The following is a 13,155-nucleotide window of genomic DNA, read 5'->3' as shown; positions in this document are numbered from 1 at the left end:
CTCATGTGGAACATGGCCACCAGGTGCACCGGGACTTCCGCCTGTGGCTGACCAGCCTGCCCAGCAATAAGTTCCCAGTGTCCATCCTGCAGAATGGCTCCAAGATGACCATCGAGCCACCGCGTGGCGTTAAGGCCAACCTGCTCAAGTCCTACAGCAGCCTCAGCGATGACTTCCTCAATTCCTGTCACAAGGTGAGGCACACTTGGTAATGCCCTGCCTACCTGCCCTGATCCTCACCCCTCACGTCCCTGCCCCTCACCTCTCACAGGCGATGGAGTTCAAGTCCCTGCTGCTGTCCCTGTGCCTTTTCCATGGCAATGCTCTGGAGCGCCGCAAGTTTGGGCCCCTGGGCTTCAACATCCCCTATGAGTTCACGGACGGGGACCTGCGCATCTGCATCAGCCAGCTCAAGATGTTCCTGGATGAGTATGAGGACATCCCCTACAAGGTGGGCTGGGGACAGGCTGGGGGCAGGGGACCAGGTGCCCGTGGGGCCCTCTCACCCACGCACTGCATAGGTCCTCAAGTACACGGCAGGGGAGATCAACTATGGGGGCCGTGTCACGGATGACTGGGACCGCCGCTGCATCATGAACATCCTGGAGGACTTCTACAACCCCGAAGTGCTCCTCCCCGAGCACATCTACAGCGACTCAGGCATCTACCACCAGATCCAACCCACCTACGACCTCAACGTGAGCACGGCCTGGGTTCTAGGGTACTGTGGACACCTGAGTGCGGGGTGAGAGGAGTTGTGGCCCCTGCCCTACACTAGCTCCTTCTCATTGACTAATCCATCCCACAAAGACAGTCACCAGTGCCTGGGAGCACTCAGTGAGGCAGGGGCAATCCAACCCAACGCACAGTCAGGGAGGCTCCCTGAGGAAACGCTGCTTCAGCTAAGGTGTGTGAGGAGCGTTGGGGGGCTGGGTCAGGCACTCCCGAGTGTGGGTCATCAGTACAAGGGAGGGAGTGTGACAGGTTTGAGCAGTCAAATGAAGGAGCAGGGAGATGGATGGCAGTAAGAAGGGGCCACCCACATGATGCCTCAGGCCTTGGAGTCCCCAAAATAACAGGGTTACAACCAGGGTGATGGGTCGGTGCTGTGCTCAGTTGGAGGGCCACCACAGTGGGGCTTCAGCTGTTGTGCCTTCCTATCCCCCAGGGCTACCTCTCCTATATCAAAGGCCTTCCTCTCAACGACATGCCTGAGATCTTTGGCCTGCATGACAACGCCAACATCACATTTGCCCAAAATGAGACTTTCGCTCTGCTTGGTGCTATCATACAGCTGCAACCCAAATCATCCTCTGTGGGCGGTCAGGGCAGAGAGGAGGTGGGTGACAGTGGGCGGGAAAGGGCCCAAGGGTTGAGCAGGGCTAATCTCCCATCCACCACCCTGCCTGTTCCCTTGTGGGATGGAACTCTGTGCATGTGGAATCCTACAAGGGTTGTGGGAGCCAGCCCTGACCCCCACTCTCTCTTTGCCCCACAGATAGTGGAAGGTGTGGCCATGAACATTCTACTCCAGATACCTGAGCCCATCAACTTGCAGTTTGTGATGACCACGTACCCCGTGCTATATGAGGAGTCAATGAATACGGTGCTAATACAGGAGGTCATTCGGTAATCCCCACCACCCCAGCCCTGAGTCAGTGGACCACTGGGCTGTAGAGAAATGACAGGAAGAGGTACTATGGGCCAGGTGCCAGACCAAGTGCAATAAATCCATCCTCTAACTCAGCCACAGTTTTATTATTCCATTTTACAAATGAGTAAGCCAAGACCCAAAAAAGATTAAGTGAACTAAGGTCACATATTTGCTAAGAATCAGAGCTGGGATTGGTACCCAGGCTACCCAACCAGCTCTATGCTGTGGCCTCTATATTCAGCCATTGTTTGGGGTTTTGTTTTGTTTTTTTGCCTATGGCCCACAACTGGGGAGTATAGATGCTGCTAGAGGGCCCTGGCCCACTGCCTGCCTCCTTGCCACTGGCCCATAGGTACAACCGGCTGATGCAGGTGATCACACAGTCGCTGCAAGATCTGCTCAAGGCACTCAAGGGGCTGGTGGTGATGTCCTTGGAGCTGGAACTGATGGCTGCCAGCCTGTACAACAACACTGTGCCCGAGCTTTGGAATGCCAAGGCCTACCCATCACTCAAACCACTATCCTCATGGGTCCAGGATCTGCTGCAGCGCCTAGACTTCATACACACCTGGATCAAAGAGGGCATCCCAGCTGTTTTCTGGATCAGTGGATTCTTCTTCCCCCAGGCTTTCCTGACAGGCACCCTGCAGAACTTTGCCCGCAAGTCTGTCATCTCCATCGACACCATCTCCTTCGATTTCAAGGTCTGGATACAGTTAGGGCCAGGTCAGGTGACAAGCTGGGGTACAGCCCAGACAAGGGGAGCCTAAGGCCACAGCTGGCAGACCTCAAGAGTCAGAGGACCCCTGAGCAGGGGTTGGGAGGAAAGGAGAGCCGGGCCAGAAGAGGCCATGAGCCCAGGGGAATCGCAAGGGGCAGGACATAGACTGCAGGCTACCAGGTAAAATGGTGGGTGTGATGGGCAGGTAGGCAAAGCTCAGGAGGGAGTTTGTGCCTCTGGACCCAAATTCTAACCCAGATTCTGGGTGTTGATATGTGTGGGGCATATCTGTGTGCCCACCATAGGTATTGCACCAGTCTGTGTCAGAGCTCAAGCAAAAGCCTGCAGAGGGGTGCTACATCCACGGACTGTTCCTGGAAGGTGCCCGCTGGGACCCCACGGACTTCCAACTGGCCGAGTCTCGACCCAAGGAGCTATACACAGAGATGGCTGTTATCTGGCTCCTACCTGTGTCCAACCGCAAGGTTCAGGACCAGGCCTTCTACCTGTGCCCCATCTACAAGACGCTAACCCGTGCTGGTATGAGGCCCAGGACAGGGAGCCTACACCACAGGTGGGGGCCCAGGCCTGGGCCAGCTCAGGCCAGTTAGGCTGATCCAGGTTAGCTGAACAAGAGGTCCAAGAGGTCAGCCAGCAGTCCTAAGACCAACCAGGCAGGACAGAGCCTGGCAGCAGCAGGTGCCCAGCAGCTGGCTCGGTCTATGGTGGCCCCTGAGGTCACCATCTTGTTGCCTCCCTCAGCAGATCCACCGTGGGTCCTGGGAGCCCTAGCCTGACAGTGGAGGTTCAGAGGGGGGAACTGAGGCCTGGAGAGGAGGGATGGGCCTGGGCCGAGTCCAACAGGAAATGCGTGATGGCGTCAATTCTCCCATTACTGCCTGTCCTGTCAGTGCATTAACCCTGGACAGGCCTGGGCCTTGTCCAGACCATCACTGAGCCGGCTGCCCTTGGGCCAGGATTCCTTCCTTGTCCCCACATCTGACAAGTCCATTGCCTTTACCCTATCCCTTCTCTAACTGTGGCAGCCAACTTAACCCTCCCCCCTTGTTCCCTGTTCCAGGAACACTATCAACCACAGGCCACTCCACCAACTATGTCATTGCTGTGGAGATCCCCTCCGACCAGCCTCAGCGACACTGGATAAAGCGTGGTGTAGCCCTCATCTGTGCCCTGGACTACTAGACTTGGATAAAAGGGTGGGAACCATTAAATTTGAGTTTTTGAGTTTTCTAAGCAGTCCAACTGAGCCTTACCTGCTTACATCAGGCCCCTTCTGTAGGACTCACTACCAGGGCAACAGTGGGGATAAGAGGTTACAGCAGCCTCAAAAGAGAATGTGGTTAGCAAGGGGAAGAGGTGGCAGAGGTAGCAGCTTTGACCTGCTGGACCTGTCCAGGTGCAACAAGAGAGGGGACCCCTCCAAGACCCCAGAGCTCCTCCAGCGAGAGCACGCCCAGCAGGACTAGAGGCAGCCCTGCTTCAGCCCAGAACCCCAGCATCTCTCCAGGTGGCAAAGCTGTCAGATCTCGTGAAAGTTTTGGCATGGCCTTCTCCTCCCAAAGTGCACCTTTAACACAACTCTTCAGGTTCCACGGCCCCCCGAGGCCCCAGCTCAGCTCAGGTCCTGAATTCCAGGCCTAGGTCCCAAAAATCTCTGCCCCAGAAAGCTGAATACCCAAGAATGCATATTTCTCACCTTGGTCTTTGAACCTTGGGCCAGGCCTGGTTAGCTCCTCACTCCCACCTCCACCTAGCCTACAAACCTCAAGCCAGCAACCACAGGAGGGTTCATTTCTTTAGGAGAGTTTTATTCAATCAGTGACCCAATATTTACAAGGGGTTGAGGGGTCAGGCTATGCTCAGTGCAGAGTCAACTGCCAGGGCTGCCAGCTGTTCCCCACCCCTCTCCCAGATCACTATGTACAGATAAGGGGCCTCCTTGGATCTCTTTCAAAGCCATCTGTCAGAAGGTATGGGGCTATGTTTGGGGGCTGAGCTCCAGAGGCAGTTCTGGGCCCGTTACCCCTTGGCATCAAGCCCTCCGGGAACATATGGTTTCCAAATGGTTGTCATGGTCCTGCAGTCCCCACCCTGAGTGCCTTGCAAAGGCTGAGGAAGCTGGTGTGGCAGGGAGAGCTAAGGGGTGCCAGTCTCCTGCAAGCAGCCCTGTCTCTGCTACCAGGAGGGAAACGTGGTAATACTGAGGGGCTGGGCAGGGGCTCCTCCGAGCCCCAGGCTCCAGGACGGAGCCCAGGAGTCCAAGGCAGGCCCAGTGCCAGGGCCACAACACTGAAGGCAAAGAGCCCCAGAGCCCTGCTGTGGAGAGCAGACTTGACAAGCCCGACTAGAGCCAGGAAGGGACCAAACCACCAAACAGCTCAAACACTCCTCTCTGCTCAGGCCATGGGACCCTAGCAGGCTGCTCCCCTCACCCCCTCTGGAACACCCCACTCCCAACCTAGCCCAGAAGCCAGGTCCTGAGTTTGGAGCTCTCCCAGGAGGAATGAAGAGCAGACCTGGCTTCCTTACAAGAGACAACTGGCTGCTACAGCTAGAGCAGCAGGCCCAAGCCACCCAGGCCCCACCAGGATGGCAACTGTTAGGAGAGAAAGCAGAGTCAGGAAGCCGGCTATGTCAACACAGTGGTGGCAAAATGGGCCAGAGCCCAGAAAAATAGACGTCTCTGTAGGTAAAATATATATTCTGCTGCCCAGGCAGAAAGGCCAGGTCCTGCAGCCCCACAGCCGGCTGTGAAGAAAGCTGCAGCACCTCGCTTTCCCAGCTCCAGCTGCTGCTTCCTGAGCACTATGGGCTTAACCTACCCGAGTACAATGCAGGGAATCCCGGCCTGGCTTCCCTTTCCAGGGTCTGAGCTCTCTGGCTGGAACTATTCAGTAATACTGGGAAGGGGGAGTGGGGCAAGGAAGGAAGGGGCCCTGGTGAGGCCACAGGCAAGAGCAGGCTGCAGAGTTGGGGGCCAGCATCCTCATTGGCGCTTGGCCTTGTAGGGGCGTGAACGTTTCCGCCGGTCAGGCTTCCGCTGCTTGTGGAGCCGGCCAATGCTGACCCCTTGGCGCCGCCGCACTGAGATGTTCTGCTCCACCAGGTTGGCCAGCATCCCTGCAGAGAGGCAGAGGCCCTTGAGCAGGTGGCTGGATGCTTAGCAGCCACCTGCTCAATAGGCCACAGACTCAGGCCAAGAGCAAGGGTCTTATGGGCCTCCCTGAGACCCACCGCCTGCTCAATCCCCAGCAGAGGCCTGGGGGATGGGGGACCTGAGGAACATGGCCCTCAGCAGGGTATGCCAGGTAAGACGCAATAGTGAGTACCCCCACCTTCTTGAGCTAACATGGAGATGAACGTGCAGATGAACTCGTCATAGTTGTGTGTCCTTCTCTGGTCGTCAATCTGTGGGAGAAAAGGAGGAGGGCACTGCGGCATCTCCCCAGAGCTGCCACCAGCTGATCTCAAGAAGTCACACCTCCAGGAAGACAGTCAAGGACAGAGGACTGGGCAGCTGGAGAAATTACCCACCTTGAACTTCTTTCTCTTCTCCACTTCTTCCTTGAGGCAAGCCTCATAGTTTGCAATCTCAGCCTCCACACACTTCAGCAGTGCCAACAGCTCCTGCCAAAACCCAGCATTGCACCCATGAGGGAGGCTGGCGCCAGCACCAAAGCCACACTACCAGGAAGCAGCGAGAGGCAAGGATAAGCACCAGAGTGCCTGGAGCTGACTGAGGCTTCTTCTACTACCCAACCCAGATAGGCTTCACAGCCACCAACCTCCCCACCAAAACTCCAATCAAGAACCCAGCTCTAGGCAGCAGCCCCCAGGCCCTTCCCTCTGCCAGGGTTAAAAACTGCAGGGGCTCACCTTGGGTGAGTACTTCTCCCCACTCAAGGGCTCACCAGACCTGGCCAGCCCAGACTTCTCTCTGCCATCTGCAGCTTCCACCACCTCCTTCTCCTCTGGGCTGCCGGACCCCTGGCTACCCTGGCTTGGTCTGCTGGAGGGCGAGGAACCCTTCCCACCCTCTGGGAAAAGAAGACATGAGAAGACCCATCAGAGTGCAGAACACTTGGTGGTCACTTGGCTACCTCCCTCTTCCATCCCTGGTACACCAAGTGGCCAGTGAGTCAGCACGAGGCCCACCTGTCAGTGCCAGGGGACTCAGCACACCATCCTCAGCCAAGTGAAGCAGGCCTGTGCTGATGACAGGACCCAGGTCACGTACAGCGCGATTGTAGCGTATACAGTCAACACGGAGCAGGCTGTCATCCTCTCCAAAAAGCACCTTGGAGATGTGAGAGGTGACAGGGCTGGAGGGCCGTGTGGGGTTGGCCGAGCGAATGGGTGAGCGCAGTGGTGAGTTGAAAGCGCTGCCAATCTCAGAGGCTGTGTCTGTGCTCTCGTTGCTGGGGGTGGGTGAGGGCTGCGAGTGCATGGGTACTGCCACAGCCGGACTTCCAGCGCCGCTACTGGTCTTGATGGACAGGGGGATCGAGAGATCTTTCTGGGACTCTTTGAGCTTCTCGGCCAAGACATTGATAGTGTTGGGCTGCAGCACCGACAGTTGCCCTTCCCCGGAGCCACTCAATGGCCCTGGCTTTCCTGGCCCCTTTCGCTTGTACCTGTGGGGCCCAATGAGACATGAGCCAAGGGAGTGGGTCAGATGATCACACACCCAGCAATGCCTAGAACTGTCTGCACACACCCTAGCATCCAGGGACTGACCCTGCAGCTCCTCATGCCAAGCAGCCTGACCCAGCCATGCCAAGCCTGGCACCCTAAGCTCTGACAGCTACAGCCAGGTGTCCTCAAAGGACACCTTCTCTACTTCAGCTGCTGGCCTTTTGCCAATGCCATATCTTCCAAAAAAGCTACCCCTACCCCATCTCCTCCTTCCATTTCACCCAATTCTTCCAAAACCTAACCAAAAGGCCACCTCCCAACAGAACATATTTTGATGTCTGGTTAAATGTGCTCAGCTCTGCCCCCATCCCTCCCAAAGTTTCTTGGGACCTGCAATCAGCCCCTTCATGGCAGCCCCCCCACCCCCCGCCACAAACAGGGACCCTGTATTCAGCAGGTGCTCAGTATTATCCATCTGCTGAAGGGCATTCTCAGATACACACTGGAATAGTCAAGATAAGATCCGCAGCACTCGGAGCCTCCAGCCTAGAGCTGAGCTGACCTGATGGCGGGGTTGGTGTTCTGCACATCCTCCTCCTCCTCATCCTCATAGTCGTCCTCGTCATCGGAGTACTGCTGGGGTGGGCGAACTGGAACTCGGCTACGGCCCACACCTGCTGCCAGGTCTTCCTCCTCCTGAGGCAAAACCCAGGGTAGCCACGAGAAGGCGTCAGTCAGCCCAGGCTCGGCATCACATTCACAGCCAGAAAGCCAGAATGGCTCTCAGGTCAAGTCCAGAACCCCTCCAGGTGTTCGAGCCCAGCCCTGGCTCTGGGAAAAGCTGCTGCCCACCCCCACTACCTGCCTACACAGGGCTTCAGAGAGAGTCTTGTGCCTTCATTTTGCAGCAGAATCCAACCCACAGAATTGTACCAAGGAACATGACCAAAACATTTAGCCTCGTAACTGTGTGGCTGGATTCAAAGTCATCGGAGCTCTCTCTGCTTAAGCCCTTTGTGGGTGCTTCCAAGTATCAGACAGAGGAACCAGGCCCAGGTGGGGGCTGAACACCAAAGAACCACCTGAGGACACTCCCACGGCAGCCTCTCGCAAGAATCCTGGAGGGACTCCTGTGGGGCACGCCCAGCTCACCTGCATGGGGGACTTGGCGTAGTTGTGATTGTCCAGAAAAGCTGGCAGCCGCTGCACGATGGGAGTGGGGTTGGGGGGAACACCATTGAGGCTGCTCCCTGAAGGTTTCACCACCAGCTTGGGTTTGCTGGGAGGGCTGTGGGTCAGGGCTTGTGGGCATGAACCAGCCACCTCCTCCACACCGTCTGAGAGAAGCACAGGCAGGACCTTCAGCCAGATCCTCAAAAAAAGCTGTCCCCAGCCCGCTGTCTCCCCAGTCCTGTGACAGCTGAGCCAGCTGGTGGGATGGAAGTCAGTCATGGGCCCACAGCAAGACAAGAGAAGAACAAGATGGAAAAACAAAGGGAGGCAGAAAGAAAAAAAGCCTTGAAGAAAACCAGAAAGGGAATATGCATTACAGGAAAGGTGCAGGGGCCTGTGGTAATGGCAGCCCTTTACAGATGCCTTTTTTTAGGGAAAACTGCTCTCCCTCCATGTTCGGACGGGAGAGGGATGCGAGCACTGGGCTTCAGGCCTTCCGTAGCAGTGTCTGAATCACTGCCCAAGTGCCTTCAGGTCTTCCAGGTCAAGCTATGAGGGGTCACTCTGAGGCCCATGAGAGGCCCTAAGACCCCTAGTACCTGTGTGGGTGCCCTCAGAGGACACTGGGCCCCGGCTCGCCTCCAGAGCCACAGGGGACTTGCTACTGGCTGGTTTGGACTCCTCAGGCAGCTGTGTCTCTTGAGATTTGTGGGTCTGAATCAGCTCTGGTTGTGTTACCCTGATCACCTAAAAAGAGAAGCCAAGGCTCAGAAGAGAGAAGGCAGCCCCAGCCTCTACCTTGGACAGCTAAGGGCCTTGTCTCTCCCCACTCCCTCACAGGAAAATACAAGTCAAACCCAAACCTCCTTTTAGAAACGACTTTCCTTCCCCACCCCAGGCCCCCCTTTCCCAAAAAGGGCTCAAAGGAGAGGAGTGGTTAGTTGAAGCCCAGATCCATGATGATTTGGGATTCCTAGACAGATGCCCCAGTAAGGGGAAGGAGAAAATAGCTGGGCAGGGACCGGGCAGGAGAGTACCCACCTGCTGCAGGGCCTCCAGTATTATCTGACGGTTCACCTTGAGGACATGCAGCCTGGCCTCATACTTGATCCTGCGGTCGGGCACCACCGCCATCAGGTTGAAGCGGATGTCATGGTAGGGCTCCCTGCAGTCACAGCTGCAGCTGTGAGAGCAGCTCCCACCCCAGCCCCACCATCATACTGAGGCAGATATCCTGGCAGGGCTCCCTGAAGTCACACCTGCAGCCATGGGTATAGGCCCCACCCCAACAGGCAGCAGCTGACCATGCATACCAGGCACCTGAGCCGGTGCCTTCCAACAAGCGGTGTGAGGGGCCTGGCAGGAAGTGAGCCAGCATACCTGGGCCCCTAGGGCTCCAAGTCCTGCCCCTTCCCAAAACAGGCCATAGAGCAATGAGTTGGAGCCCAGGATTCAAGCCTGATCCTGCCAGATTCACCATGGAACAAGTCACCTGGCTTCTCTGCCTTGGTTCCCTTTTCTGTGCCCCTCCCAATGGGGGCACAGCTCCAGAGGGTAGGGCAGGCACAGGACCCTTACCCTGCAGTGGCGAGGCCGATACGCTCCATGATGACCCGCCGGGCCTTGTCTGTCCATTCCTCATCCTCCCCCCAGGGCCCTAAGGAACACGAAGACAAGGAGTCAGCAGGTGGGAAGCCCCGAGTTTGGGCAAGCCAAGAATGGGAGGGAGGATGGAGAGCAGTTGAGTCAGGGAGTCAGGGGCTAATCAGGCAATGCAGCGCAGGGTGCCATGTGGCCAAAGCCAGATGTCCTGAATACCCACCCCCCCTACCCCCCCACTGAGTCCCAAGCACCTGACGACCCTGGACCCCAACTCCTTAAGAGTTAAGCAGAGAAACCCAAAGGGCCCCCAGCTCAGAGTGCTTACCATGGTCAATGGGGTAGACCTTGAGCCCATCCAGTTCAAAAAGCCGGCCTGTGATAGGCACATAGCTGACAAAGTGGAATGCCTCCATGGTCCGCACTGCACTAAGGCCGTTCTGCTTCTCAGGGAGGTGGCGTGGCTCGGGCCTGGGGAAGGACACAGTCAGGGCCCCGAATGGGACAGCCTTCCTTACCTCCACCCCCACAGCTCCCACAGCTCCCACACACCTGGCATGGCTATTATGTGCCTTGGCCAACTCCGGGGCATTGCCAATCGCATATCCTTTGCTCTAGAGGGAAGAAAATGAGACCACATCAGAACAGCTTCTCAGCTGAGCCTCTGGAAGGGAACCAGAGCTTAGACGTGCAGGCCTGGAGGTGTTCCAGGCATCTGAAGAAACACAGGTAGACGCTCCTAAGGGCAGAAGAGAGCTCTGGAGCCCCCAATAGATGGGCTCTAATGGCCTTGCACAGTAATAAGCGGACACTGGGAGCAATGTGGCCTGCAAAATGCCAACAAAGTCCTAAAATGGTGTCACTTAAGCAATGTTCCTTTCTTCCCTAGGTTTGTCTCCTTTCCTGACAATTGGGCCTAAAATCAACTGCCTTCCACAATTAACTGAAGAGTCAAATGTAATGTAAATGATCATGTGAAAAATAAAAGGCCTCACAGTGCCATGTAGTGGCATTGCCAGCGGCCCTGGAGGTCAGATGTGTCCCACCAGCCGTGAGCCAGGATCAAGGCACCATGGCATACCTCAGGGCTGAAGCCTTTGGTGAAGTCCTTCATGCGACTCAGGGTGGGCCCCAGGTCCACATTGCTGCAGTTCAGGAGCACGCTCAGCAGGGCATGAGTGGCACAAGAGTTGGGGATCAGCTGTGAAACCAAGAACAGTCACCCATGCACAGCATCCCTCAGTTGAAGCCCACATTCATCAGGAATGGGAACCCAGAGAGGGACAGTCATATCTGGACAACAACCCTCATCTTTGCCCAATGTTTGTTCACTTAACTAAATACCCATCAGATGTCTGGGGACATGGAAAGTAGATTCCAATCCCACACTGCTCTAAAGAGGCTCCCTTTTTTAATGAATAAGAGCTCAGTGCCTTCTGCCAAGGGACTTCTATAACCACCACCCTTAGTGTCTGCCTATCTCTTCCTCCTGCCTTCTCCCACTTCCCAAGCAAAGACAACAGCAGCATCCCACCCTCCAGACAGAACACAGAGCCCAGCACACCTGGTGGGCAAAAAACATATTATTCACAATATCGTCATCAATCACAGATGTATCATCCACCAAGGTAGAGACCTTGCGACGGGATCGGCGCTCTTCGATCCATTTGAACAGGAAAATGAATCCATACACGGGGCTGGGGAAAGTAAGGAGCAGAGCAAAACCAGCCAAGTTGGGGGAGGAAACCAGTACCCCCCTCTTTTCTCTCCCCCTGTTCCCCTGCACTGTGTTCCCGCTCAGGTGCCCTTCCTGCAACCCCGCCTTTCTCCTGGTTTCTCCCCAGCACTGCCCAACGTGGCCCTGAGCCCTCACACCCCAGAGGCCCGCCACAGGCAGGCTAAGCATCGGCTTCTGGCCATGGTTCTCCAGGAGCCCACCAGTGTCCTCACGAAGTTTATGGTTCTGGGATAAGAGAAGAAAAGCTGGAGCCAAAGGCCCAGGGCAGGGTAGGAACAGAAGCTAAGGTGAGAAAAAAACTCTGATGAGGAACTGAAACACTAATTCTCACTGGTGAACCCGAGGCCTGAGCCCAAGGCAGACATGGAAGAAAACATGAGCCCCTCCTTTGCGGGGAAATACAAGCAGACTTCTCAACTCAGTCACCACAGCAGCTCCTCCACGCCAAAACCAGACCCTGAGGTTGGTCACCAGGAGGGCCTCGCAGGTGCCAACCAATCTATACAAGAGGAAAATGAATCCATACACGGGGCTGGGTGGAGATGAAAGGCACCGGCACACCAGCACATTAAAGCTGTTGTTAATAACGACAGCTGCTCATCAACCAAAGGACTTATATGCAAGCCTATAGGCCTAACCAATGGACACAGACAACAGGGGGGTGAGGGCATGGGGGGGGGGTGGTATGGGGGGATAAGGACACATATGTAATAACTTAATAAAATTTAAAAAATAATAATAATGACAGCTGCTCAAAAGGCAGGTGTGATCTGGGTCTAGAGAAGGGCCTGGCTTCCTGCTCCAGACCAGAAAAAGCAGCTCAACTGTATTCCAAAGGATGGCTGGAATTTTTACCGACTGGGGGAGGTGCCACTGCGTAAAGGGAAGTGATGAGGGGAGACTGGAGAAAACAAAAACACCAGCTTGATCGGGAGGGCACCCCAAGAGGAGGGCTGCTTCCTCAGGTTACACTTTACAACGTGGGGTTCCGGTCACCACCCGCCTTGAGGGACACCTCTAGGCCTCGAGGCGTGAAAGGCGGTCCTGCCGCCAAGCCACTCACCCCTGGCACTTGCTCTGAAGGTCATAGATCTCCTCCACTTGCACCCCTTTGACACCTGCGGTCAGGGAAGAAAAGAAGTCGGGAAGGGCAGCTCCGGGCCATGCAGCGAGGGCGGGAGAGTGGGTCCCCACAGCCGGGGTCCGGCGGGTAGGAGAGGCTCTTACCGAAATCTTCCACCAGGAGGGTGAAGAGGCCTGGTGGGGCGACAAATGGTGGTGAGGCAGGCGCCTCTCGGGGGGGACCCCCCAGCCCCCCACCCCCCGGCCAGCCGGCCCCGTCCTCACCAGGGTCGCTCTCCAGCTCCAGCCAGCCCTTATTCATCTTCCCGCGGGGCGGCCCCTCAGCGCCATGTCCAGGCCCTCCCGACCCACCGCCGCCCCGCCGGGAGCCCCCGACGCCCCCGGGGCCCCTAGCCCCACACACAGACAACGGGTTCCGTCGCGTCACTTGCTCGCGCCGGCGGGATACGTCACCACAGGGCGACCGTCTCCCCCGGGCTTCTGGGCGCGTCTTCCGCCGGTTAGACTGACGACGGAGCTCTAGCGCGGGGC

General features: G+C 56.6%; 2 protein-coding genes across 3 annotated transcripts in view; one reads left to right on the top strand and one right to left on the bottom strand.

The window, feature by feature from the left end:
• DNAH1 (dynein axonemal heavy chain 1) overlaps positions 1-3,623 on the top strand; it is a gene marked incomplete at its 5' end in the record, with an annotated part of 68,190 nt that extends 64,567 nt beyond the window's left edge. Inside the window, 8 exons of the mRNA XM_081106615.1 lie at positions 24-194; positions 272-451; positions 522-698; positions 1,169-1,339; positions 1,499-1,629; positions 2,007-2,385; positions 2,681-2,915; positions 3,457-3,623. Coding sequence (XP_080962741.1) covers positions 24-194; positions 272-451; positions 522-698; positions 1,169-1,339; positions 1,499-1,629; positions 2,007-2,385; positions 2,681-2,915; positions 3,457-3,578 — 1,566 coding nt within the window. The 3' untranslated portion in view covers positions 3,579-3,623. The remainder of the gene's footprint in view (positions 1-23; positions 195-271; positions 452-521; positions 699-1,168; positions 1,340-1,498; positions 1,630-2,006; positions 2,386-2,680; positions 2,916-3,456) is intronic.
• Positions 3,624-4,183: 560 nt separating this feature from the next.
• Positions 4,184-13,056, bottom strand: BAP1 (BRCA1 associated deubiquitinase 1). 2 transcript variants are annotated; one of them, XM_081105466.1, is made up of 17 exons: positions 12,889-13,056; positions 12,769-12,798; positions 12,605-12,659; positions 11,368-11,500; positions 10,885-11,004; positions 10,356-10,417; positions 10,132-10,274; positions 9,783-9,861; positions 9,246-9,369; positions 8,804-8,951; positions 8,184-8,368; positions 7,594-7,727; positions 6,552-7,030; positions 6,273-6,433; positions 5,931-6,023; positions 5,732-5,804; positions 4,184-5,516 (listed from the first exon to the last, which is right to left on the bottom strand). In XM_081105466.1, exons 1-17 carry the CDS (start codon positions 12,923-12,925, stop codon positions 5,383-5,385), a joined length of 2,190 nt encoding a protein of 729 aa, XP_080961592.1. In that variant the 5' UTR covers positions 12,926-13,056; the 3' UTR covers positions 4,184-5,382. The 2 variants fall into 2 exon arrangements, with proteins under 2 accessions (XP_080961592.1, XP_080961593.1); XM_081105467.1 differs by having other exon boundaries at positions 9,246-9,315; positions 12,889-13,050.
• Positions 13,057-13,155: the final 99 nt, after the last annotated feature.

Source organism: Myotis nattereri (genome assembly GCF_964212035.1).
Source record: "Myotis nattereri genome assembly, chromosome: 14".
NCBI classification, from domain to species: Eukaryota; Metazoa; Chordata; class Mammalia; order Chiroptera; family Vespertilionidae; genus Myotis; species Myotis nattereri.
The sequence above is the reverse complement of the archived record's forward strand: the minus strand, read 5'-3'. Positions and strand labels throughout refer to the sequence as shown.

Bases quoted from the DNA above. Each gene is read 5' to 3' on its own strand.
- BAP1 (XM_081105466.1), bottom strand. From the start codon at position 12,925: ATGAATAAGGGCTGGCTGGAGCTGGAGAGCGACCCTG. The intron at 8,369-8,803 runs GTACTAGGGGTC...TGCTTCTCTCAG, and splicing joins CTCTGAGGGCACCCACACAG to ACGGTGTGGAGGAGGTGGCT. The intron at 6,024-6,272 runs GTGAGCCCCTGC...GGGTTTTGGCAG, and splicing joins GGGAGAAGTACTCACCCAAG to GAGCTGTTGGCACTGCTGAA.